Genomic DNA, 26,085 nt, shown 5'->3' on the forward strand with positions numbered 1-26,085 from the left:
AAGAGGGACATAAGGATCCTGCTTGTCCCCAAACTGTGTCCCAGCTCAAATAGCATGGATAGCCTTGGTGATCGTAAAAATTATAATCACTTGGTGATTATAGATACTGTGACATTTCCAATCAGCATTTGATTCTGGATGAGCATGGCAACCCGACATATATCACAGAGCCTTGTCAGGAGGAGACTAGTGGGTATGTGTGGATTTCTCTCAGTTATGCTCACCAGGTGTTTCTGTGTAGCATCAGGTGATTGTGATTCCATTCTTCTGACCAGAGGCCCTATCACACAGGCTGCAGGGCTTGTGGGTGTATACCTAAAGAATAGAGAGTAGAGCTGGTGTAGTACCCATCCCGCTGCTCAACAGTCTCCCTTTCTAAGCTAGCCTTGGAGTTGGTGTTGGAATCTCTTCGTCTATTAGTGCTGGGAGACCTCAAATCTTCATGCTTTCCTGTCAGGAGTGGCACAGGACTTCATGGCCTCCATGACAACCATGGTTCTCTCCCAAGTGCTATAAGTTGTTACAATTCATGTTTCTTGGTACAGTGAGTGGTGGCTACTCAACTCCAAGGATTAGGATGAAAAGGATTATTTAAATCCATTTCAATCTGGTTTCAGATCTGGTTATGGGACAGAAACCAATTTGGTCAGCTTGGTGGATGACTTATGCAGGCAACTGGACAGGAACATGCCTCCGTTGGTTCTGCTGGACCTCAAAATGATCCTGGGAGTAACACCAGTTGGAGATGATGTGGTGGTAGCAATAAGGAAATGGTGAGTAAGTAAATGGTGGTGTCCAATTGACTGACAGGGGGCCCTTCCACCTCTCAAGGGGAGATATTTCACTGCCACCGTATCTATCTCCCATAGACTGGCCAGAAAGCAGGCACTGAGTGGATTCCTGTTAGTGTGAATGCACTCCCACGTCTTTTTCTTTTTGTGCCAAGATAAGACATCATCTGACTTGCCCGCTGCTCCCTCACCTTTCTTGTGTAAATAGTAGTAGCAGCTGGTCCTCTTGGAATATGATAGCTTGAGAGGCAGGGTTGGATGGGGTTAGAAGACCACTCCATATGCAGAGAGTGGGGCGGACACAGAACTATGTGGGTGGAACATAATACTCTGCTTGGTTCAGGTAGGTTCTCAGTCATAGTCTGTTTGTAGAAAAGTCTAGTTTTCTGATGCCTTCCTTCCTTCTCTTCTTCCCAACTGCTATATTCACTAGCCTTTTCTCCTGTTGCCACTGCTAACAACGTAGTGGACCAAAAGGATTCTGGCCACTGTGTGTGAATGCTTTTATTGTAATTGTTATTGTTGAAAGAAACACATAGCGTTGCATTGTAATTCAAATGATATATTAGGATTTCATTCCAATACGTTTTTTGTAAATAACATTACACAAACTATTTAGGTAGCAAATATTGCCATTGTCCTCTCAACCCCCCCCCCCCCCCCAACCCCTAGACATACAAAGAAAATGCTGTCTTGTATATCACAGGAACAGTTCATTATATAAACTGAGCATAGAAAAATTAGCAGCTTGGGAAACATTTAAATTCAGAATCTGGAAGACAATACCTCAATAGCATTGTTCTCCCCCCACCCCCCCATCCCCTTTAACAGACTATGGGATTTATGCATGTTTATTTGGTGTGAACATTTTTGAACTGCAGCATGTTGGGCTTCTATATACAAAGATAAAGATGGATGAGTATCTCCAGACTGAAATTTGATACATTATGCTGCTGAAGCAGCATAGATGTGGAAGTGCCTTGTGCAGCCTCTTTCCCCTAAATAGCTGCCAAAGGGAAAATTTACATGTCTCCTTTACAGAGAGAGACACAAGCTCCACATTCAGGCAGAGTAGATACAACTCATTGTTGGGAATTAAATAATGAAAAGCCAGAGGCATCAGACCACATGAGGGTTCTTGAGAAATACTGTACCTGCATTTCTTGTTATTCCCAACGCAAAGTGGTTTTTTAAAAAAAGTTTATACTCCCCTCCCCCTTTTTTTGGGAAATTACTCTTGAGTATGTCCAAGACTCTTTCTGGAAATCTCACCACCCCATTATGCCTTGCCTCCAGGTAAAATCTCTTAGTCCTGCCTACCTGAAATGGGTCCCTCATGTGGATTGCCCTTTTGAATGGCACATACGGAAAGCCAAAGGAGCCAATGATCCACTTCCACTACTTTACTGTTAAGAGATCAAACCACATTACAGTTACAAGTTGATTTTTTTTTTTTTTTGCAGTTCATGTTGTGGCCACAGACTTGGAGACAACAGCCAAAAGGTTCCTGAAATAGTAAAGCCCAAGTGACAGACAATATCCCAGTTGGTTCCTGCTTCAGTTGAGTATGGCTAGAAGGTCGGTACACAGCATATACACACAGTACCTGTCAAGACTTAAAAGTATCCACACAATGGGAGCATGACTCACTTTATACTTTGGAAAACAGGGATCTGCATTAATACAATTCCATTCCTCAAAACTATGCAAAGTAATTTCACTTCAAACTTAGGGGAAAGGACTGACATATCACATGAAAGGACTGAGGGGCAAGGACTGACAGATCACACAGGAGTAATTTGCTGTTTCATTTACTCCAAGGGAAACAATTTCTTTCTTAATAGTTGTCTCTAAAAGCACACTCTGAAGTAGCACCATTTTGAATATATCACAGGCTGAAGTCAGAAATACTTGCAAAATACTTTTTTTATTATAAAGGCACTGCATATATATCAGTTTCCTTTAAAATGTGGGATACTCTTTTCCCCCTCTTCTTTTCAAGTGGTTATGCCTGTATCAGAGCTGGATGATGTCATGTCAATTTGCTGGGCATGAGAGAGGCTGAACTCCCTTTATCTCCAAGGCTTTGCTGAAGTTAATCTCTAGTGGTTTAGAAGTTCCCTTGGTGAGCTTCAACGATCGAATACATCCTTTGAAACGGATGTTAGTGGTCAGGCCAAACTGGTGCAGCCCATCTGATAGGGAGGGAGAGAAAAAGAAAGTAATTTATTATTTCAACCTCTTTCTATTCTAAAAGGAAAAGAATTCTTCATTTTTCCGAAATAGGAAGACAAGCAGGTAGGCGGACAAAGACCTTTCTACTCAGGCAACTAACTAACAGCTGAGGAAGAAACTTTTAAAAATGTGGGATTGTGGGCTACCTTTTTCTTTTTACTGATGTGCTTTTACAATTATTTAAATATAAATATTTGTTTAACTATGTTTTGATACTGTCCTGTATTTGCAGAAATTGTACTCTGAGCCTACATTGCAGAGTTCTCTGCATATGGATTTATTATTATGTTATGTAACCTTTGGTTATGACTGTAGATCAGCTACATAACTACCTTAATTATATAGCTAAGAAGTGTCTCTCATCCCAACCCCTGCAATCTTGATTCATCAAGCAGCAGCCACTGCAAGGAATGGAGATCTTCTCTCTTGCCACTTGGGAGACAATACATGGACATTTCTACCGCCTCTCCCAATGTGATAACAACAACAACAACAATATTTATAGCCCGCCCCCCCCCCCCCCCCCCGAAGATCGGGCGATGGTCAGAAGCAGGATACTGTAATAATTGTTCCTTGAACCAGAGAGTGCTTGGGGATGGGGGTGGAAATGTCACTCAGCTGCATTCCAGTCAACTGCTGTTGCTGCCTGTTTAGTCAGGACTGGGGGGCTTTTATGATTCCTAAATATTCCCTACTCTATTGACTACCTAGGGACTGTGAATATAAGCCAATAACAAATGCCATAGCAAGGCCATGAATTGCAGCCCTTATGATTAATGGCAAAGTTACACAATTGAATGTGCTGTGGAATGCACACTGGCTGTGCATGCCTATCAAGTGAGCTTCTATATGTACATCAATGATCACAATGGCACTACATGCCCAATTTAGCTTCTGCAGTCTTGAACTGAATGCAGACGTTCTACATTGGACAAAAAAAGGTAGAGTTTGGAGGTGAGGGAAAAGAGATGCTGTAGTTCTGCCTGATGTACCTGTACAGTAGCTTTCCCTGATCAAATATTTGTTAACCATAAAAGCTGAGTGACCCTATTGTTCACATATCTATATATACTTTTATATGTACATTTTTTACAAACTTTTACATATATACAGATGAAATATTCTAAATGTTTGCAGACTTGTGGAGTGTAAAGAGTAGATTGTACATAGTACCTCAGAAATTAGTTCAGATACACTGATAGCTGGCACCCAGTGACCTCACTGGTAACAGTGTAGTCGGGTAGGCATTTGTGTGTATCTGGAGCTCACAGGCTTTGCAAACTCCAAGAGCTCAACTCCTCATTTAGCCTTTCACATTGCACAGTTACAGCACTGCAAATCCACTTTAATTATCTTGGCTGCAAGTCATGGAAACCTTGGATTTGTAGTTTGGTGAGGCACTATAGATCTCTGGTTGAGAATTCAAACTACCTCTCACTAAACTTTAAATCCCAGGTTTATATAAGATGTCGCCATAGCAGTTACAGTAGAATAAAGCACGATGCTGTATAATTGTAAGTGTAAAAGGCCCCTCAGTTAAATGAAGTTAGAGGAAATATAGGTCAACTTCATTCAAGGCTGGTAAGCCTAGCCTAATACTCCCAGGATCCCATTATCCATGCAGAACAAAAGATGTATGAGACAAATTTTTAGGCTGTTAAAACCACAAAGCCAAATCACACATGTGCAAACACCATAACTGTTAAGCTTTTCAATAACAAAATGCTGACAAATCTTATCTAGCGGCAGAAGCCCTGTGCATCCATTTTCTCCCCTCACCCATGCAATGTTGCTCATAAAACGTGAATGTTTTCATATATCTTTACAGATACTTCAGGTATGTATTTGTAAAATATGCTGAATGATCTACAACATACTGAAGCAAACACATTCATCTTTTTGTTACAGAATGATCTCTGAGGTGGGCAGTGTTGTTTAGTTTATGTTCTATGTGCCAAACCAGGACTGCACTGCAGTATTCCTGAGGGCCTGGCACTCAGCTTTAGAATCCCTGTCTCCTGAATTCTCACCAAAGCCTGGCATAGGAGTTTATCACACTAGCGATATCCCATGGAAAAAATGGGAGTTAAAAGAGATTTAAAGCAAAGGAAACCTGGAAATATCCAAAGTTTATCACACGACATCGCAATTAACGTGAAATAACATGAAGTTAATCCAAACGCAAAGCAGAGAAAACCAGCAGCTTTTTACTTTTGGAACAACCCGAAAGTAAAAAAGTTGCCGTTTTTCTCTGCTTTGTGCTCAGATTAACTTTGCGTTATTTTACTTGGGCAGTCCCCTAGTGTGATAAACCCCCCAAATTTGCAAGTTTTGTTTAAATTCTAATGTACTTGAAATCTCGTTTAACTCCCGTTAGTGTGATAAATTCCATAGATTTTCCACCAGGTTGTTTTAATCAAATCACCTTTCCATGGTCAGGGACAGTATGGAATAGTGGAGTGAGGGAATAATCTGTGCTAATTGTGGCTTGATAATAAATGTGTGATTGGTTGCATTAAGCTTACAGAATGTTCTAAATGAATCCATTAGTGATGTCTTAAGAGTAATCAGGAGTATTATCTGAGTGACCTGCTCCTGCTTCCATTCGGTACATAGAGAGTAGAGAGTTAGTGGTATATGCAAACAGATGTCAAACTTACACTGGTGTATGCCTTTGTTGTTGTGGAAGTTGCTATTCTCTTTCTCTCTCTGCACTGACCAAAGGACCTCACAGATTTATTGTAAAGCTTCCTCACCACTCCCCATGGCTAATCTGTGCCTGGTAGAGAGTGAGGATATGGGAAAAATATCTGGCTACGAGTCCTCCGGAGGACTCCAGCAGACCTTAGCAGATAAGTTAACACTTTTGAATCTGGCTACAGGGACACAGCTAGGTGATTTTGCTGCTCACTCCCCAATCTCCACTGGGCTCAGAATGGTTGTTGATTGCTGCTCTATAATAAATGTGGGGCTTATGAATGGCCAGCTTTAGTGCAATTCCACATGCAGAACTACTATGCTACAGAGGCTGGATGTCCATCTGTCAGGTATGCTTTGATTGAGAGTTCCTGCATGGCAGGGGGTTTGATTGGATGGCCCTTGTGGTCTCTTCCAATTCTATTCTATGATTTTATGATTGAGCCATACAGGATGCCAGCCAGTCTCATGCTGCACAGAGATATACCAATACAGAGCCAAATAGATCCTTGGTTGCCCAATTGCTGAGGTCCATAGGGCCTCCCTATGCCCCACAATCTAATCTGCTGTTGCCAGGAGTCCATTGTGAAATTGCTTATATTGGAAAAATGTTCAACTGCCTGTCTAATCATGGAATGGCTCTGACTGGAGGCTACAGTCAACGTGAGCTCTCCTCCTGCACTTACCAGCTTTTGTTTTACCGGGATTCATTCCAGATGGTATATACCCCTTACGTTTCTTGATCCCAGTAAAAGTACCATATGAAACTGAAACATATTTATGAACTAGTGGATGCCTAGGTTATATACTCACCAGGATATCCTCCAACGAAGACAGGATCGTTAGTATCTGCTGCAGTGGAAGCTGCATTTGGGCTGATACCTTCCACATGGTGGCTATCCACAGTCAGCATTAAACGGTGCTTTACCTTGTGTGCAATAACCTTGTGCCACTGACCATCACACAAGCTACCTGATATCGCTGGCTCATAGATGGCAGAAAACCGCCCTGCACCATTATCGACATGGAACATCACCTGGAGGAAAAATCACAAAAATAATTAGGGAAAACCAATTAGCTATACAAACAAAACAAAATAATAATCTGCTAATTGCAGGCCTGGCTGCTGTGCTGTCACATCCAATCTGCCTTACAGGAACATCTTGATGCAAAGTATATTAAGCATGCCAAAGGGTCTGTTGTATGGATTTGTTATACTGTTATATGCCATGCTCATAGTGCTCTTCCTCCCGCCATTAAAAGCAATAGTGCCTCAGTTATCCTCTTCAATAAAAGCAGTGATTAAATACTTAATCAACATAAATGTATGAAACTGTGCTGTACTCAAAAATCCACTTGAAATTAATTTGCAGCTGAAGGACCAATCTTGGCAGGAAAGCTCAGAATTATGGGCAATATAGCTTGTCAGTTCATTGCTGCCAAACTCTAATATGGGTAATAGACACAAGACAGTATTTCTGCAATGAGTTTGATGATTACAGTGTTTGCACAAACGCGAACAACTTGAAAAACATCCATTAAACGTAGAGCAGTGCATTAATGTAACAGGGTCCATGCAAAATTCCCACTAGAAAGTATTTTAATAGACCAATGGGAAGATTTTTAAAAGGCAAACATAAATTTCATTACAGAAATCTTGGTAATCCATTTGTGCTAACTGACTTGGGGTTAAAATGAGTCATCAGCTGTGAAAGTGAGCACAGCAGTCTGGCTCTGGTCTATAATTTAAAGAAATGTACATATATAGGGGGCACTAAGACTTTTGAAAAATCAGTTTATAAGACTACATATCTCAGAATCCTAGCCCTGCTAGGAGTATAGTTTAAGTAAACAAACAAATAAACAAACAGCCATAGTTTTTTGTGGGGTTTTCGGGCTATGTGGCCATGTTCCAGAAAAGTTTCTTCCTGACGTTACGCCAGCATCTGTGGCTGGCATCTTCAGAGAATGTTTGCCTGGAAAGGACTTAGGTATATATAATGTGTAACCTGGAAAGGCAGGAGTGAATTTGCATGTATATTGTTTTTGTTGCTAATGGCAGGCCTCAGAGTGGAGGATCTGCAAAAGAGGATTGATGTCTGCTTGACAGTGTTCATTGTCTGCTGGGAGATTTCTTATTTGCGTTTGTTGAGTCTTTGTCTTGCTATCTTTCAGGACTGGTTTACTTTAAACTTTAAATGTCAGGAACACATGGCCACATAGCTCGAAAAACCCACAAAAAACTATGGGTGCCAGCCATGAAAGCCTTCGACTTTACAAACAAACAGCCTTTTCTAAACCCTTGATTCTAGCTTTATATTTTTTTAGGGTATAACTCTCAGAATCCTGGTCAGGTTGGTTAGGGTCTTCTGAGAGATATAGTCCAAATTTTGAAATAACTGTAAATTGTATGTGAGGAGAGGTACTCTTTCTGTGCCTCAAAAAGAACAAAGCATATTTACAGTTAGCAACTATAGCAATGTGGGTGAAGCTTATGTTTTTCTGTTAGTAGTGGTGCAAAGATATGACAAATCATGGAAGACAGAATCATAAAATGGTTAAGAAGCAGAATATACTTGAGCACAATTGTGACGATTCCATACTCACATTTTCATCCACCAACTCAATGCCAAGCCCATCCATTTTCTGGCTGCTAATTCCCAACAGAACACCGTTTGGCTGAGTTGTGCGGAACTCAAATTCTATGTACAGATCTACCCCCACTTTAAATGCTCCAACTGAAGAAAAAGGAAGAAAAGCAGAATAAGATAAATCCCTCCAAATAATATCACCTTGACCTTTTTCTTTGTTGCACACAGACACATACAATGCTGTTCATAATAATGTTAGTAATGGTGATCTGATACCAACTCTTAGCTTTCACCAAAAAAAAATGTAATGGGACACAGTTTTTGCTAAGAGTTCTTACCTACAGTAAGTAGTTGGATTTACTAAAGGAGAGACACTGGCATAATGTCCAAATTCTTTGTTTCCTGTGGTATAGGCTGGCACGCAGCACTTTTTCTTTTCTTGCAACTGTATGGTTGTTGAGACTCTCCACCAATTTAAGTTTTTTTTTCTATGCAGCTTCTCACAAATCCATGAACCCTGTTCCTGTATTGAAGCCAGCAAATATATGGCCACCTTAAGTCCAATACATGATCCCATATTTCTTCCTTGAACTACTATAATAGGGGCACTTGTCATGGGGGAGAGGAAGGATAGGTCATGTTAGCTTCCAGCTGCTTAATCTCATGCTAAATATGTTGACATTCTATGGCAAATTGACATTCCATGGTAAATTCTCCTAAAATGGAGTAAGAATCATGCAGCACTCCTGTTTTTATTGAACTACATCTCCCAGCATTTCTCGCCATTGGCCATGCCGACTGCTGAAATGCTTCCTTGAACAACTTCTGGAGGGGCATATAATGACCTCCACTAGAACAAAAGCAGGCTAAGGATAATGCCAGGAGGTACAAAAATTGATGTTGTGCTATGGGAATGTGCATGAAAAAGATGGGAGGAAGAAGGGAGGCTCAGCACTTAGTAGGGGTGCCATGAAAAATTGTGCATGTATATGTAACTTCATATATGTGTGTGAATAAATAAGAAACGCTGCCAGACTCATCATGTGCAATTAAAGGCAAGCACAGTTGTGTGATCACAGGCTTGAATCCTGTTTCCTCTCTATTCCTGGGAGGAGACATGTATGATCCCTCTAGCAAGTCTGTTCCTATCTGTAACTGCAGCCCACCAGATCCCACATCATTCCCAAGATAGCAATCCACACCTCAGAGGTAGGCACAGTATTGGAGGGTGCATGGGTGGGGTGGGTTGGGGTGGGCAGGAAGGGTTTCTTGCATGAACGGGAGCACAATTTTACTTCTAAAAGAGAAATGAGGATCCACATCACATCACACTCATAAAAATAACAGAACAATTAAAACATAAATCTATTTATATTTGTTGAGAGAACTATAATAATGATTGCATAAGTAATTTTAATGTTTGAATGTTTTTAGAAAGAGTTTTGAAGATTTTTGTTTGTTCTGAATCCTTCAAAAACAAACACCAAATCATCACAACAGCCATAATCTTGTGGAAGTCCAGTTATTACTGTCATTAAACAAGTCTAATTTCAACTTGGCTTCCTCAGGAAGCATTCATGGTACTTTGATTTCTTCACTTTTCAGTCTTTATTCTCCAATGTGCTTCCTTTGGTAACTGTCTTCATAAGAAGGCCTAAAGAATAAAATTAGAAAATCCTCTAGTGCTCTGTTTATTGCACAACAGTACCTGCTTTGGCAAACCCTGTTCCTACAAAGTAGGTTCCTTCTTGTGGATTGACAAAGCACTTTCCCACGTTATAACTGGAAGTAGGGTTATCTAGATCAACAGGAGACTCAGTCATTTGGAAATTTCGCATGCAGCCATTAATGCTGTAAACGACCTGGGCAAGGATGAAAAATAAAGATGTTAATACACAGTTACCCAAAATGTCTGATCCTGCAACTGAAAGGTTCAAATATGGCACATTGGAACACCTAGCATTTATATTCATTTGTGTTCACTGGTGAAATAAATTAGCCTTTTTACATTATTGTTTTACAGAATGTGAGTGTGATAAATCTTGGTTTATTGTATATAGCCTGACATTCTAAGAATGAATTCACACAAAATCCTGGTCACTTTTTAAAGATGTGGTGTTATAAGAACATATGTGATATAAGAATATATGACAGAACTATGAATTATATCAGAAATGTAACATGCTCCACCCTTTTGAGAATTTTACCCAGGATAACTGCACAAAAGGGAATGTGTGCATTTACAGTTAGCATTTGTGTATCTCACCTGCATACCACCATGACAAGAATGGGTGAAACACCACTGTACTAGTCTGAAAACATTTCTGCCTGCCAGTGCAACTTTGATATGTCCAATAGCTGGCTCCCTGTCCTTCCTAATATATGTCCTTGTCTTTAACACAAATTCATTCTCTGGTCAAATTTTGTTGTTAATAATTGCTGAGAATGGTTGTTGGCTTGGACCAAGAAAAACTGTAAGCAGTAAATATATAAGGCTAGACAGCTAGCTCCTTCCCTGGAAGATCATTGCCAATGTTTCTTTTCCAACAAATCCTTGAACCATCACATTATCCTATTCACTTTAGAATAAATATCTCTTTTGAGTGCCAGGCTTCTTACTGGAGGGCAGTTTGTCAATAACCTGTCTACCTTACAAGTGTTTTTATTGCTTGGAGAGAGCTATTGACAACTAAAAAAATCATTCTGAGTATGGATAGTGAAGAAGGGAAGGCCTCTCTCTTTCTCTGTTTGTGTGTTTAAAGAAGTAGGATTTTGATTTCAAATTTGTTTGGTAGTTAAGTAGGCTATCTCTTCCTGCCTAGTTTTAAAGATTTGGTGGACTGGCAACCATGAGTTCGATGGTTAATTCAGTGTCAGTGATATAGCCAATCAGCTAATTTCCATGTCATTTAATGTAAAGCATTCACCAGGGAGCACTTGGCCAAAGTGGAAAAATTACTACTAAGCTCTCCCAGTCAATAATAAATATAATGGTTGCGATTCTGCATTGCATTTGTAGCTATATAGCTATAATCACTATAGGCCCAGTACAGATTAGAAGAAAGTGGCGGGCAGAGGCCATACTTTCCTCCTCCTCCTCCTGCGGCAACTGCATGGCTGCAACAACGATCCACCCCCAAAAGGAGCTCCTTCTCATGATGCTGCCACAGCGCCATTTGCTCCCTGGGGCGTCATGGTGTTATCATGCACGCATTGCGCTGTTTGGACGTGTGTACGCATGATGTCATCAACATGCACGTTGTGTGGATGGCAGTGTGTAAAGATGGCGCCTCTGTCACGTACTAGGGTTCCGGAGCATGCAGATGCTGCGCACTCCTGAACCCTAGAATTGTCCCCAGGCCACCGCAAACCGCAATGGTCTGTACTGGGCCATAGGTAGTAATGATCTAAGGAAATGCCCTCTCAAGACTACCTTAAACTCCAGGGAGCTGTTCTGAGCAATGGAGGTTTGCAGCACAAATGGGGAAAGTCAGGATGACGTTCCCAGTTTCCTCCCACCCTGAACTGCAGTGCAATGAAGAGAAGCACCAAGATCTGGTTTCTCCTCATTGTATTTCAGCTTGGGAATGGCATCGTCCTGAAGAACCCCCTTACTGCACAACAGATCTCCATCACTCAGGGCAGTAGCACCACGATCATGAATACAAAACATAGCTGAATATGGAACGGTTACAGATCTGTAACTCTTGTTTATGAATCCATAACTGCAATGTAGTATGCCAGGCAATGCCTCATCCTAGCTAAAGTAGACCCATTAAATCAACTGCTGAATGGTAAATCAAAATAAATGTACAGTTGGCCCGTGGTATCTGCACCCCATTAATTTCCAGGCACAGTACAAGGTGTTGGTGATGACCTTTAAAGCCCTTCACAGCCTGGGTCCAACCTACTTGCAAGATCGCCTTCTTCCATATAATCCTCCCTATGCACTTAGGTCCTCCTGGGAAAAATTTACTGCAGCCAATAAAAACTAGGCTGGCTGTGGTTACCCAAAGGGCCATTTCATCTGCCGCTCCCAAATTATGGAATGGCCTGTCAGAAGAGATCTGACCTATTACCAATCTTGATAGCTTTAAAAAGGCTATCAAGACGGATCTCTTCCGACAGGCCTTCCAGAATAATTCACTCGGATACCCACTGATATGGACCATCTTACTGATTCTCCCGTTTTCCAATCTCTGATTATTTTAATGATTTAAATTGTATTTTTTTTATTGTTATGTGGGAAATATGATGTTGTTTGCTTAAAGGAGGAAGAGGATAGTGGGGTTATTTTTATACTGTATGAATTTTATTATCATTGTAAGCTGCCTTGATCCTATGGGACAGGCGGGATAGAAATAAAATATTGGTTGTTGTTGTTGTATTGAAAACTGACATAAAATATTGGATAAACAAATAAAACTAAAAAGAAGAGGGACAAATTCTGGGATTTTCTAGTGTTTTAAATCAATCTGGATACAACTTGTACAGCACACTCTTCCCATCCGTGGGGTTTCAGTTTCAGGCTTCCCCAGTGGTTTAAGGAAAAAAGTGCATGTTTCAGTGCTATTATACCCAATGGATGGTGACATGCATGCAACCGCATTGGCACAGCAGCATGAACACAATGACATTGACAATAATGGGGTGGGATGATCTGTGGACATCTGAGTCAGTGAAGGCTAGTCCGCTGATACAGTGGGCCACTGTATTTTTCCCCCCACAATGTGGATACAACATGAACAAGATGATGGGGACAGCTGATATACAGTAGCAAAAATCTGCTTGGGTTCTAAAAGAAGAATGAAGAAAAGTTTCCTTTACTTACTGGGCCAATTCTTTTAGTTGTATAGTTAATGGGCAATCCTCCAATGTACAACATCCCCACAACATCCAAAATATCAGCTCTCTTTGGGCTAGTGGTCCTGTTTGTAGCACCATCAACTAACAAGACACCTTCTTGTTTGCTTCGGAATATTTTGATCTGAAAAAAAAAAAGACAGATATTTAGTTTATTACTACTTTATTGCTATGTACTTTCACATCAACTTTAACATATGGCAATCCTGTCATAGGGTTTTCTTGGCAATAATTATTCAGAGGAGGTTTGTCTTATTCTGACATTGAGAGAGTGTGCTCTCCCAGGGCCACCCAATGGGTTTCCATAGCTGAGCGAGGAAATGTTATGTAACATCCCTCAGATTAAAATGATTATCAATTTTTCTAGGTCTGCAACACTTTGGAAAAGGGTTTTTTTTTTTTTTTGGTATAACAAAGACGCTCCCAGTAATGCTCCAGCACCTAGGATTTTTTTAACCAGCATGGTCACTGGAATTTATCGTCCAAAATACTTTGGAGATTTTTTTAAAAAAGTTGTTCTATAATTTCTCCTTTTGGATAAATAGTCTTCATCCAGTCTTTCTCGGTCCAAGGATATACAGGAGTATGTGCAATGTAATCGTTTTCAGATCTAGTCACAATTAAGTGCCACTAAAGTTACTACTGCATACTCTCAATGAAGTATGGGATTGCATAAATTCAGCAATTTACACATTGCAGATCAATGATTAGGCTGCCCAAATTCTAGAATACAGTCTAGAGAGGCTAACACTCTCCCTCCTAGAGAATCTAAGGCGCGTTACAGACCGCCGGATTGCGGCAGTCTGCCGACGCCGCCGGTTGCTGCGTCCGGGAACTGCAGCAGCCAAACGGTGCGGTTCCCGGACACAGCAAAGAAGGAGCGCGAAAATCACGCTCCTTCTTGCAGCCCAGAAGAGACGCTGTGAGGCGCTAGTCGCGCACTCGCGGCATCACTTCCGCTGCGCGACGTGCAGACGCAGAGCGTCCGTTATGTCAAAATGGCAGCAGCTGTGTGGAACGGCCACCGCCATTTGTTACGGACTCAGTCTGTGCTAGGGTTAGGGGCGTCTGGAAGAAACGCCCCTTTCTAACCCTAGCACGGACTGAGTCCATCCTAGGGTGCCCGTTTGTAATGGGCAACACTTTCTTAATGCTAATCCTGGTATATCTGATGCTGTTAGATGCTCCCAACAATTACTACTTTGTAGTTCTAAGAGTTAATGAACATATTTTAGTATTGGCTCAAATTAGGTACTATAATTGGCTCATATGGATACTATAATTTCCAAGCTATATTTCCATCCAGTTAATACCAGGAATACGAAGGTCAATGTGAATTTTTGCAGTTTTCTCTTAAAAAAAGAAACCCAGATGTATTTTGACAACCAAATATGCATTGACTACAAATGCTGTTCAAGAAAAATCTTCATGAGGCTAGGATAATGGCAAACAACAAAAGTACATAGTTTTTTTGTGGAGTTTTCAGGCTATGTGGCCATGTTCTAGAAGAGTTTCTTCCTGACATTTTGCCAGCATCTGTGGCTGGCATCTTCAGAGAATGCTTGCCTGGAAAGGAGTTGTGTGTGTGTGTGTGTGTGTATACTTTGTGACCTGGGAAGGCAGGAGTGATTTGCATGTGTACTATTCTGTTGCTAATGGTAGGCCTCAGGGTAGGAGGGTCTGCAAAAGAGGATTAATGTCTGCTTGATTAGTGCTCATTGTCTGCTGGGAAATCCCTGATCCTGGGAGATTTCTCATTTGCATTTACTGAGTCTTCAGCTTGCTATTTTTCAGGACTGGTAACCAAACCTTGTTTACTTTAAGGGTTTCCCCTTTTGTAACTAAAGTACACACTGTGGGCATGGTTCCTTTCATGGTAATTTTTTCCTGTCTCCATTTTGTGGGAGTGGAAGAAATTCATAAGCTGGGTGGATTCAACAGATGCTCCTGGTATATTTTGTCCAATAGGAGCAAAGAGCAGAAACAAAAAAGTGGCATATCTCTACCTAGATTAAATATAGAACAGAGCAGTCTGATATTTTCAGTTCAAGAATGTATTTGGGAAAAACTAAGCCCCCTCCTCCCCCGTATAGTTGTATGGTAGTAGCTGCCATTATCACAGGTCAGAGGACAACCCAATGAATACAGTAGTTTTCAAATCACCAGCTGAAGACCAAGGACCTCAAGAAAATGGGAGAATTTTACTGGTTTGTTCCTAAGAGGGAATACAAAAAGATTGTTCCTAATTTAGAGCCCACCCAATTCATTCCCCTATTTTCAAGAGACAACCAGACATCCTTGGCCAGCTCATTAACAAAATACTGATGAAAAACTGCATTTGAAATCTACATAGCATTAATGTCTGAATTAGAGAATGGAAATTCTTTATTTATTTATTATTTGTTTTGGGGATTGCAGCCCCCAGAACCCAGCCATTGTGTGAGCAAAGTACCTTTCCTAGCTCAGGTGATCTTTTACATTATACAACTGTGAAAGATCTGGATAAAAGACTGCCCTAAGCTCTGCTGTGTTATATTGATTGTTTCTGCAGTCACTGCCATTTTGTGTTCTTTTTACTCTGTTTTATTCTGCTCATGAGCAAATGGGGTTTTATGATGTCATACCTTGTGCCAGTGGCCATCGTTGATTTCGTTGGGAATCATTGTGCTGGTGTTTCCATGTCCCAGGTCATAACTGAAGTATGGAAAGCCATTCTTTATCTGAACAGTGGCAAAATCAGCATGATTGATCCGGGCCATATAAAAAAGTAAACCATTTTCAGCCTTAGTCCGTATTTCAAATTCAATGGTGAGTCTAAACATTTGAGAAAGGGGGGAGGGAATAGAAAGTTAGGAAGCATTAATCTATTTTCTATTTCATTCATTCTCATAAAGCTAACATTGCCAAAGGCAAATATGAGACAAATAAAACCAAGACACCTAATATCCCATTTCTGAACTTGCCAAGGTACATAGAGGTAATATTCATGCACTTACTGAACAAGCCTGATTTAGGGCTGAAACAACCCATTCTTTATGTGTACAGAAAAGTAGTTAGATCAAAAGTTGTCTCTGAGTCCATAGGAGACCAATAGTCACCTTTAAGAGCAAACTGCCACACCTTGACTTTCAATTCGTTTAAATGAGTGGGTGTGAAAGTTGAATAAGGCCATTTGAAGTAAAGAAGATGCATGAGATACCAGAGGGTGAAAAATATAGGCAGGCTCCCAACTGGAACCCACTGACAAAACTTATGGAAAGTCCTGAGCAAACATTCCTCTCAAGAGGTATGGGGCTTTTTGCACTGCACAGTTATATCACTATGATTCCACTTTCACTGCCTTGATGACATGCTAGGAAACCCAGGGAATTTGGAGTCTAAGGAGAGGTATTTAGAATTTTCAGCCAGAGATCTCTTGTGCCTCACTGAACTATAAACCCCAGGATTCCAGAGGATGCAGCCATGGTAGTTAAAATGGAATTATAGTGCTGTAATTGTATAGTGTGAAAGAGCCCTTGGTAACAAAAATAAGCTCAGATTGCACAATCAGTACATTCAAAAGCCTCTTAGTGATACCTGGCCATAATCTCAACCAGATTTTTTATATGTCCAGGATAATGAGCAGAATTACTCTTTCCAAAAAAGTACTCTTTCCAAAATTACTCTTTCCAAAGTAATTTACATGGTTGTTCTTGTGGATTTAAATTTATGTTTACCACTCAAAAGGATAATGTGTTGTAGTTGTATTGCTACTGAGTGCTATATAGTATAACTAATCTGGATCCAAGTTTCTATGTGTTTTCTTAATAGCAAGTACATTTTTATACCACCTATCAGTGCACTTAAGCACTCCCTAAGCGGTTTACAATGTGTAAGCTAACTGCCTCCAACAAGCTGGGTACTCATTTTAGTGACCTCAGAAGAAGGCAAGCCTGAGTTGAGCCTGAGCCCCTGGCTGGTATTGAACTCGCAACCTTATGGTTTTGAGTGAGTGGCTGCAGTACAGGGATTTAACCACTGTGCCACCAGGGCTCTTAAAGAACAGACCTACAATGCAGAATGGAACTTATTCCTACGTACAACCATGCAGTCCAATATGGGTAGCAGCCAAACTAATAAAATATTTAAAAAGAAAGAAAGAAAAAAACAGAAGTAAGGCTATGGAGTTAAAACTGAAGGCATTAGTACAGTATTCAAAACAGTCCAGCAAGCTTTACTGTACCTGAAAAAGAGATATATTCATACTTCATGATTCGTATACATATTCATGAATATGAATTCATGAATATGAATATGAATCATGAAGTACTGTGATTCATACTTCAAAATATAGGCAGAAATTCTGCACTGGGAGACATGTCTCACATATGTCTAATGATGCTACCCTTCTCTGAACCTAGCTTGTAAATCATGAGTTTTTCTGAGTTTTAAGAGAGTGAGAGGGGATCAGGAAAACATGTCCAGCTATTTTCCTTCAGCAGGAAGTGCTGTTACTTTCTTTCTTTCAGCTGGACATGCTGCAAGTACATAAACTTCAGGGTCTCCCACAGGTCCAAGGGATGTCCCTGCAGACTATGTACTTGCAGCATGTCCAACTAAAGGAAACAAGCTGGATATATTGCCACTTTGCTGTCTGACAACCCAGAAATGGCCATTTTAGTGTATAGCTGGTAGAATTCTGAATTATACAACGGCCAAAAAAAGTGAGTTGTGATGGCTAAATTGGAATAAACCTACAAGCCCATGCACTTAGAAATAAATCCCACTGGACCACCTTAGACAGAATTATCTAGTGAGTAAACTCTGTCTAGAATTGCAGTCGTATTGCCTGTGATTTGCTATATAAATAAATCCAGGGAATTAATGCTAAAAAAAAGAATGGCCTTTTGATTTGTCTAAGTCTTCTGGCAAATATAGGCCAAGTCTCTCTGTTTGGCATTTTCCTTTGATTTCTCTTTGCTCTATTAAGCTATTTAGGAATTAAACACAGAACAAAGAGACGTACTAAGGCCTCAGGTCTAAAATGTCATTCTTGCAAAGAATTTAATTCTAGAAGAAGATTTCAAACATTTTATGCAGTGTGAAAAGAAAAACTGAGAAGTCATCCTGCTCAGATTCTTGCTCTGTAGCCACCTTCTCTAAAACCATTTCTGTTGTTCAGTGCATATCATACTGTAAGAATGGATTTTTTCACCACTTAATTTTGAAACTGGACATACTTATTCTTTACTTTGGTGTCATCAAATGCAACTGCAATATGACTGTTCCTTGATAGACCAAACTGCTTGCCTCCTTCCAAGGTAATTGGCTCCACATCTGCTGCACAATGTTCCTGCAAAATAAAAGGCTCTCATAATCTTTTCCTCGTGAGGTAGTCATAGTTTGGGAGTTTATCACATGAAATTTATTCTCGCCTCAATCACAGTAGGGAAGGAAACAGGATACATACTGGTTTGGGAGTTTTACTTATCACAATGTTCCTTAATTAACACTATCAAGGCTGTTTGAGCCATGGACTCTTTTCCCTCCACAACCCCATCTCTCTGCCCAGTATGCCTTTTGTTATTCTTTTTTATTGTTTATTTGTCTTTTAATTGATTTTAGCCATCATGGTACTGTGATTTAAAGGTGGGAAGGAGGAGAAAAGAAAAGAAAGTGACTAAAAACCAAAAGTGATTGGGGCTAGTGGTGGGGAGGAGGAGTGGGGAAGAGAAAGCAACACTGAGACCACGTGACTGCCCAATGCTGGGTATGCATTATTGCATGGTGAGCCTGATATAATACACACATAATTGGAAGCATAATCAAGGGACTTCTTCCATTATAAAGGATGCCCTAACCACACTTCAGAGACACAAGAATCACACTTTGGAGATGACATCATGTGATAAGTATCACCAAAGGTGCTTTTTCCCTCTGCTTTAATCGCAGTTTAAAAGACACATGTTTAAAAGCTCTCCTTCTGTGGGCAGGAGAAGATTTTTTTAAAATTTGACAGAAAGGCTTTTGAGAACTGAAAGTTTTTAAAGGAAGGGCTTTTAAGAGTGTGCTCTATTTTAATTGTACATTTTTTTTAAAAAAAGTGGCAGATATTATAGACCAATTACTTTAGTTACACTTAACTCATTATACTTAACTAACTAGTGTTTCTTGGCCTAACCCCTGAATCCTACCTTACCAGAAAGCAGTTACTGTGAATGATAGCAGTCTCTTCTTTTGTTGATGTACCATATCGACATTTTCACTCCCTTCCCATTTTCACTTAATTTGCTAGTTGTTTTATGTGACAACTATTACTATTACATTCAGTGATATATGGGAATTACAATTTATGATGAGCATTAGTACAAAAAATATTACTAAGAATTCAGCATGGCGTGATATGGGAGGAGGTCAGTGGGTGGCACCATAAGATATCATAGTGGGTGGTGCCAACCCTAACGACACCACTGCTTGATAATATGACATTTATATTATTAAACATTTTGTTAAATAGTCTTGAGTTATCCATATCTCCTCCATTCCATTTTCACCCCAATGAACAAAGATCTACATAACGCAAGATGCAGAATTTGCTTGACAAAACTAAAAAGATAATAATAAATGATACCTTAGGATCAGTAGGAAAACAGAAAATATATACAGTATTTTAAAGGGGAATTTATTTTCTTTTGGTATTTCAGAAACATTATTCTTCATGCCAAAAATCAATAAAATGAAAATTTCAAAATCTTGTAAGAACTTATTTTTCATTTTTTTTGTGGGGGGACAAACATACTCTTCTGAATCCACTCCTAAGATGCAAGTAAAAGAGGAAGACAGAGGGGGGTGAAAAACATTAAGGCACATCCAGACATGATGTTTTCTGGGGTAACTGATGCTCTGTATCAAAGGTGGGGCATTTAAAAGCCACCTAATCAAGGGATTAATTATAGCCATAAGAGCTAATCCAGATAGATGATCAAGATTTGTACGGACTGCTATTGTGCCCCAAACACTCACTCTATTCACCTACCCACCACGTTCCCTTTGCAGTATTACCTGTGGTTTAGCCTGGTTTGGTGCTATTGTAGAACCAGAAATCCAAACCAGGAAGATGTCTGGAAGAGCCCATTAACAAATGTGTGAGGATAGTCCTTCAGCAACTGACCATTGACAAAGGAAATATGTTTCCTCGCCCTATGAATCCTCTGTTTACAATTTCTTTTCTATGTGGTGCATAGAAAAAAAATACATTTACCTGTCCAGCACAAGCTTTGATTTGTTGGACAAAGAAATAAGATAAACAACACTTGCTAAAACGGAAACTGTATTAAATATTGCAATGTGTCAAAGTGTCAAGAAAGAACACCCAAAGGCATTCAATGTATAAATACTGACTAAATGTTTGTGAAATATAACTTTTAAAAAGTTATATTCTTGATGGGGCTTATAATCATGAAGATTGCAGAGAAGTTATTAAAAAAAACCTTGAAATTAATTCTTTTAGCTGTTCTCCTCCTGTTGTGACATTTCCTGCTTGACAGGAAATTGATGCCTTCAGTAGAACTTTTTGGGGAAAATGGAAAGACTGCTGTCTGACTATCTCACACCATTTGTCCACAGACAAAGTTGCACTACCAATGAAATGTGGGTGGGTTTTTTTTTTTTTTGGCATTTAGTAACAAAGGAAAAAAAAAGATAACATCACTGAAACAACACTGCAGTTCATCTACCAGAGTTAAATAAAACCAAAAATTAATAATGGGGAAAACACTAAGAGATACCATCACAGCGTCAAAGTCAACTGAAATGCTGGCACTCTTCACTTCAGCGGCAAGCAAATCCTGAGAAGCAGTAAATGACATGAGGCAAAAGTAGCAGTCACTGATGCTGTCTTACTAAGCATGATATAGCATTTCTTGTAGGGAGTGATCCATCCTAGGGCTCTTAACATCCAGAACACAGAAACCTGCTGTTCTGCCCATTGGTTTTTTTAAATTGACTAGGTCTGCACCCACCCTTCAAGAATAACCCAGTGGGACACCACTTTAACTGCCATGGCTCATTGCTATGGAACCCTGGGATTTGTAGTTCTGTGAGCTATTCAGCCTTCTCTGGCAGAGAGTTCTGATGCCACAACAAACTACAAATGCCAGGATTGCATAACATGGAGCCATAATAGTTTAAATGGTGTCAAAATGGTTTATCTTTGCAGTGTGAGTGCACCCTAGGTCTTTCAAAACTAACACCAAGCCATATTAAAAATTCAAATTGTAGCTTGCATGCATACCTGCATTAAGCCCATATCTTCAATATTTCAGAGATGAAAATGGGGACTCTTGTAACCAAGGAACATCTGACTTTGGTCAAGATTGTAAAAGTTATTAATGAGGGAGAGAACACAGCTAGGAGAGGCTGCAGCAGTTTACTTTTGCCAGAGCCTATTGGGAAGGGCAAGATTTCCTCCTCTCCTCTCCCACCTGCTGAGTTAACTGGGTGCAAACCACTTTTGCACATTAAAACCAGTTTTGTAGTAAGTGAAAGTAAGCTGAGAACAAAGGAGGAAATGGGCAGGAGAAGAGAGAAATGGAGACATTTTAAAAGCAGCTGACAATGTGAGGTAACAGTTCATTTAAGTGGGACTGTACCTGCCAAACTGGGACAGCTGGAGGGCACATCAGCCTGCAATACAACATACAAAACAAAGCAGCAGCAAGAACAACCCAAGAGGATAGCCACCCCTAGCATTTGAAATTATTTAGGACCCCTGAGTATGACAAAGGTGCCTGCAAGGAATAAAGCCAAAATGATTAACTTTGTTAGGAACACATCAGAAAATAGTCAGATTAAATATCTGAGACATCCATGGCTCAGATGCTGTAGCACAATAACACTTATCCTTTAGGCTGACGAAGATTAGATGTAATTATAGTGGTCTAATTAAACATGGGGAAATGGGGAAATTCTACTACAGTGGACCCTTGTTATACTCTGGGGTTTGGTTCCAAGATCCCCTGTGTATCACAAAATCCGTGGATGCTCAAGTTCCATTAAATATAATGATATAGCAAAATGGTGTCCCTTATAAAAAATGGAAAATCAAGGTTTAATATTTGAAATTTATACTTTTTTTGAACATTTTCAAACCGTGTGTGCTTGAATCCGTGTATAAAAAATCTGTGTATAAGAAGGGCCGACTGTATATTTAATGTGATGTCGAAGGCTTTAATGGCCGGCATCCATGGTTTTTTGTGGGTTTTTCGGGCTATGTGGCCATGTTCTAAAAGAATATCTTCTAGAACATGGCCACATAGCCTGAAAAATCTACTATATTTAAGTTTTCCAAACAAATACTAGAACTTGGAACACTGTTTTTCTTTTCTTTTTTTAAAAAAAGTAATGCGCTAATACTAGCCATTATTTTTGAAAAGGTAATACTTTATATTTTTTAAAGAATGTCATTTTACTGATGTGCTTCTTTTCATTTGTTTTACAAAAATACATTATAATAATAATAATAAAATAGTCCCAAAGTGGCAAAACTGACCGCACAAAACATTACAGCCGAAGAGCCATGGCATTGCTGTCTGTTATGTTATTATTCCACCCTTTGACGTCCTCAAATGTAATGCATTAAAGGTAACGTACACTATACCCAGGTTGTGCCATCTAATAATACGTTTTAGAGGGGTAGCTTTATTAGTCAGTTGCAATAAAATTGGAGGAAAAAACAGCCTTCTGTAGGGCCTTAAAGAGCAACATGTTTGTTCCTATTGAAATAGCGATCAACTCTCGAAATCAAACCTATTTAATGCTTAAGAGAGCCAGGCATTAAAGAGTCAAAGGACAGTCATGACTCTTGTTTGACAAAGATTACTCAGTGACCAACTGATACCACCTCAACATAAAGGGAAACTTTACTGATATACTCTTGAACATTGCTTGGTTATTGGGGTAGAATTTTCCTTCCAAAGTCTTAGTTTATTATGGCTGGAATCATATCTGTGAATAACAGTGATGGATTTCTGTCATCACAATTCACTTTTTGGATCATTGTGGAAATGACCAAAATCCCCCTTAAACCGACCTTGTAACCAGCGCAGCCCCCATTCCCTGCCTAGCCAGTTCAGTGTTGTCAGAAAGCAGGGGGATCAGTGGGGATGCATCCAGCTACTTTTTTGTAGATATCATCTCCAGGGACCTCCCAAGGACCAGTGTAGGTCCCTGAAGAAGCCTGTTGCAGCTTACAGGAAAAAGCGGTTGCCCGACTCGGCGGGCTGAGCGCTTTGCCACTAGGCGCGGCGAACGACTACAAGCCCCAGAGTGCTCTGGGGCTTGCCCCGGCTCCTTATTGGTGCGTGGGGCAAAAGGGTAGGCCCTTCCGCCCCGCGACGCTCTGGGTGCCGGGCTCGGTGACCGGGAATTCCGGTCCTCCAGGGCAGATGATTGGTTCAGCTGCCCTGGAGGAGGAGTCTCCTGGTTAGGTGGTACTGAGGGCGGGGCTTAGGCCTATATAGGCCGTGCTGCCAGCCCCGGCCCTCAGTCAGCGCTTGGCTCCGGATGGTTAGGAGCCAAGCAGGAAGGGAGGAGGAGCTGAGCCTTCTCCCACCCACCCACTGCTTGGGTTTGGGTTTTTTGTCACAACTTTGGGGCGGCAGCATAGGCCAGGATCTGCACGGTGTGGTACCAGGGCTACGGAGCTCTGGTTTGGGAGTCAGTCGGGAGCCGGGGGCGAATAGGGCAGGCGTATGGCCATTGCAGGGGCCATAATGCGAGAGCGCCTCCCGGTGACTAGGGGCTTAGCGAATATGTGAACGCATGGTAGAGATGCGGTCATACGGTGTTCCTTAGCCCCTAGGTCATCCCAATGCCTGGTGGGTGCCAGGTTGTGGTTAATCAGACAAACGTGGGGTTGTTTGATTTCGCAGATCCTGACCTCATGCTTTGTGCCAACCCTACCAATGGTTTGCTTAATAAAGTTGTGGCCTTTCCTCCAACATGGTCTCCTGTGGTTATTCGGCAGCAGCATCTGAGGCAAAACAATTGAATGCATCTGTGCCGATCTCCCTGTTTTCAAAGAATACAGAAATGGGCAAGTTGGGATGGAGCGTGTATGCTGCTGGCACATTGAAGTTATTTCATGATATTTACCTACAGAGATGTAGCTACACAATACATACATGCCTCCCAATGTAGGATTCCAGCCTAGCTTTTCAATATCTATTATTATCTTTACTGCATCATTCCATTAAGCAGATCAGAAGGGAGAAAGAAATGATGATAGACACTGAATGTACAAAGCTGCCTAACACCAACAAATACTTTCCATTGGTTCATCTAAAATAGTATTCCCTACTACAAGGATGTGGAACCTCTGTTCCTCTAGATGTTTTGGTTCCAAATCTCTCACCAGTCCCTTCCAGTATGACCAATGATAAGGGACTGTGGGAGTTGTGGTGTAAAGCATCTGGAGGGCCAAAGTTTCTCACTCTGGATCTGGGCTAGAAGGGACTGAATTTAGGACCTTCTGTATACTTCTGTATGCTTTTCTGTCCCCAAAGAGGCTTCATATTTCATATCAATTTAGAAACGCTTAACAGTTTAAGATAGAATCATAAGTTTACAAACAAATGTATGGTATTCTAAAATCTATTGAGGTTTAAACATTATTATATTTTTTTTCTATGAGCAATCACAGTAGAGGGTAATTTTATTACATTCACATCTGGACAGTATCGTTTTTATAAAGTACATATTACAGCCCCATCATCTTATTACCCCTCTGGGGAGAAAGGTGGCATACAAATGAAATAAATAAAATAATAAATAAAAATAAAACATTACTTGTTGACATGGAAGATTTTATTTTGCTTTTAATTTTTACGATGAAAAACCAATGGAATGTGCTTTCCTATCATTTACCTTTAACATCTGACAAATTTGCCCTATCTGCATATGTACCAGAGCAACTCTTTAAGTTCATGGCTGTAAAGGAAACACAAAAGAAGTATTCATTCTAAATCTTGCTTCCATTCTAAGCTGGAAACATTATGGTCTGGCTTAAGTGCCCCTCTGATTGAAAAGCAGGGTCCCAGCTTTTTGCTAGAATGGTCTGGCTGAACTTGTTTGTATCACCAACACAATTTTATAAAAAGATAAGTTTTTTTAAAGGAACTAAAAAATGGAAAACAAAATACTATTATTAGCTTCCACATGCTACCCTTACGCCACCTTGTGGGAATTAATAAAAAGTGCTGATTTATGCCACAGGTATGTTCTAGAATAATAATATACAGTTAACATCTTCTATTACTATGACAGCTAATCTTGGCTAGAAACTATTTCATAGTTCATTTTTCTTTAGTCAGACTATTGTAAAGTACCCATTTACAGCAAATACTTAGCCTTCTAAGAATTACTGATTCCCTTGCTTGTTAAGACACCTTGTGTGAATCACATTCACCAACAAATATTTATTTGGGCAAAATACTTCTGCTTGATTTTTGAAAATCCTCTTATTCCACTGGAGCCCCTTCCCATGCTGTTCAGGAAGGTCCTTTTAGCTTCATGAGATACTTTTTCAGGGGTCCAAGGAAGTGTAGGACAGAGGACAAAAAATATATATTATAGCACAACTGTCCTGCTTTGGATCCAAAGCTATTATAAACATTATAATAATTATAATATATAAAATAATTTTGAATAATGTAACATTATATATAATAGACTGTTACATATTGTTGTTGTGTGCCTCCAAGTTGTTTGCAATTTATGGCAACTCAAAATGAATCTATCACTGGGTTGTTTTTTTTATGGGGGGGGGGCAAGATTTGTTGAGAGGAGGAGTTTGTCTTTGCCTTAATCTGAGAATGAGAGAGTTTAACTTGCCAAGGTCACCCAAAGGGTTTCCATGGCTGAGTGGGAAT

At 40.2% G+C, this 26,085-nt stretch overlaps 1 protein-coding gene across 1 annotated transcript in view; it reads right to left on the bottom strand.

Moving 5' to 3' along the window:
- Positions 1 to 1,593: 1,593 nt before the first annotated feature.
- LAMA2 (laminin subunit alpha 2) overlaps positions 1,594 to 26,085 on the bottom strand; it is a 590,097-nt gene continuing 565,605 nt past the window's right edge. The window contains 8 exon segments of the mRNA XM_042456962.1: positions 1,594 to 2,986; positions 6,537 to 6,759; positions 8,331 to 8,461; positions 10,023 to 10,176; positions 13,146 to 13,301; positions 15,802 to 15,991; positions 18,397 to 18,509; positions 20,944 to 21,003. Coding sequence (XP_042312896.1) covers positions 2,829 to 2,986; positions 6,537 to 6,759; positions 8,331 to 8,461; positions 10,023 to 10,176; positions 13,146 to 13,301; positions 15,802 to 15,991; positions 18,397 to 18,509; positions 20,944 to 21,003 — 1,185 coding nt within the window. The 3' untranslated portion in view covers positions 1,594 to 2,828.

Source organism: Sceloporus undulatus, chromosome 1 (assembly GCF_019175285.1).
Source record: "Sceloporus undulatus isolate JIND9_A2432 ecotype Alabama chromosome 1, SceUnd_v1.1, whole genome shotgun sequence".
NCBI classification, from domain to species: domain Eukaryota; kingdom Metazoa; phylum Chordata; class Lepidosauria; order Squamata; family Phrynosomatidae; genus Sceloporus; species Sceloporus undulatus.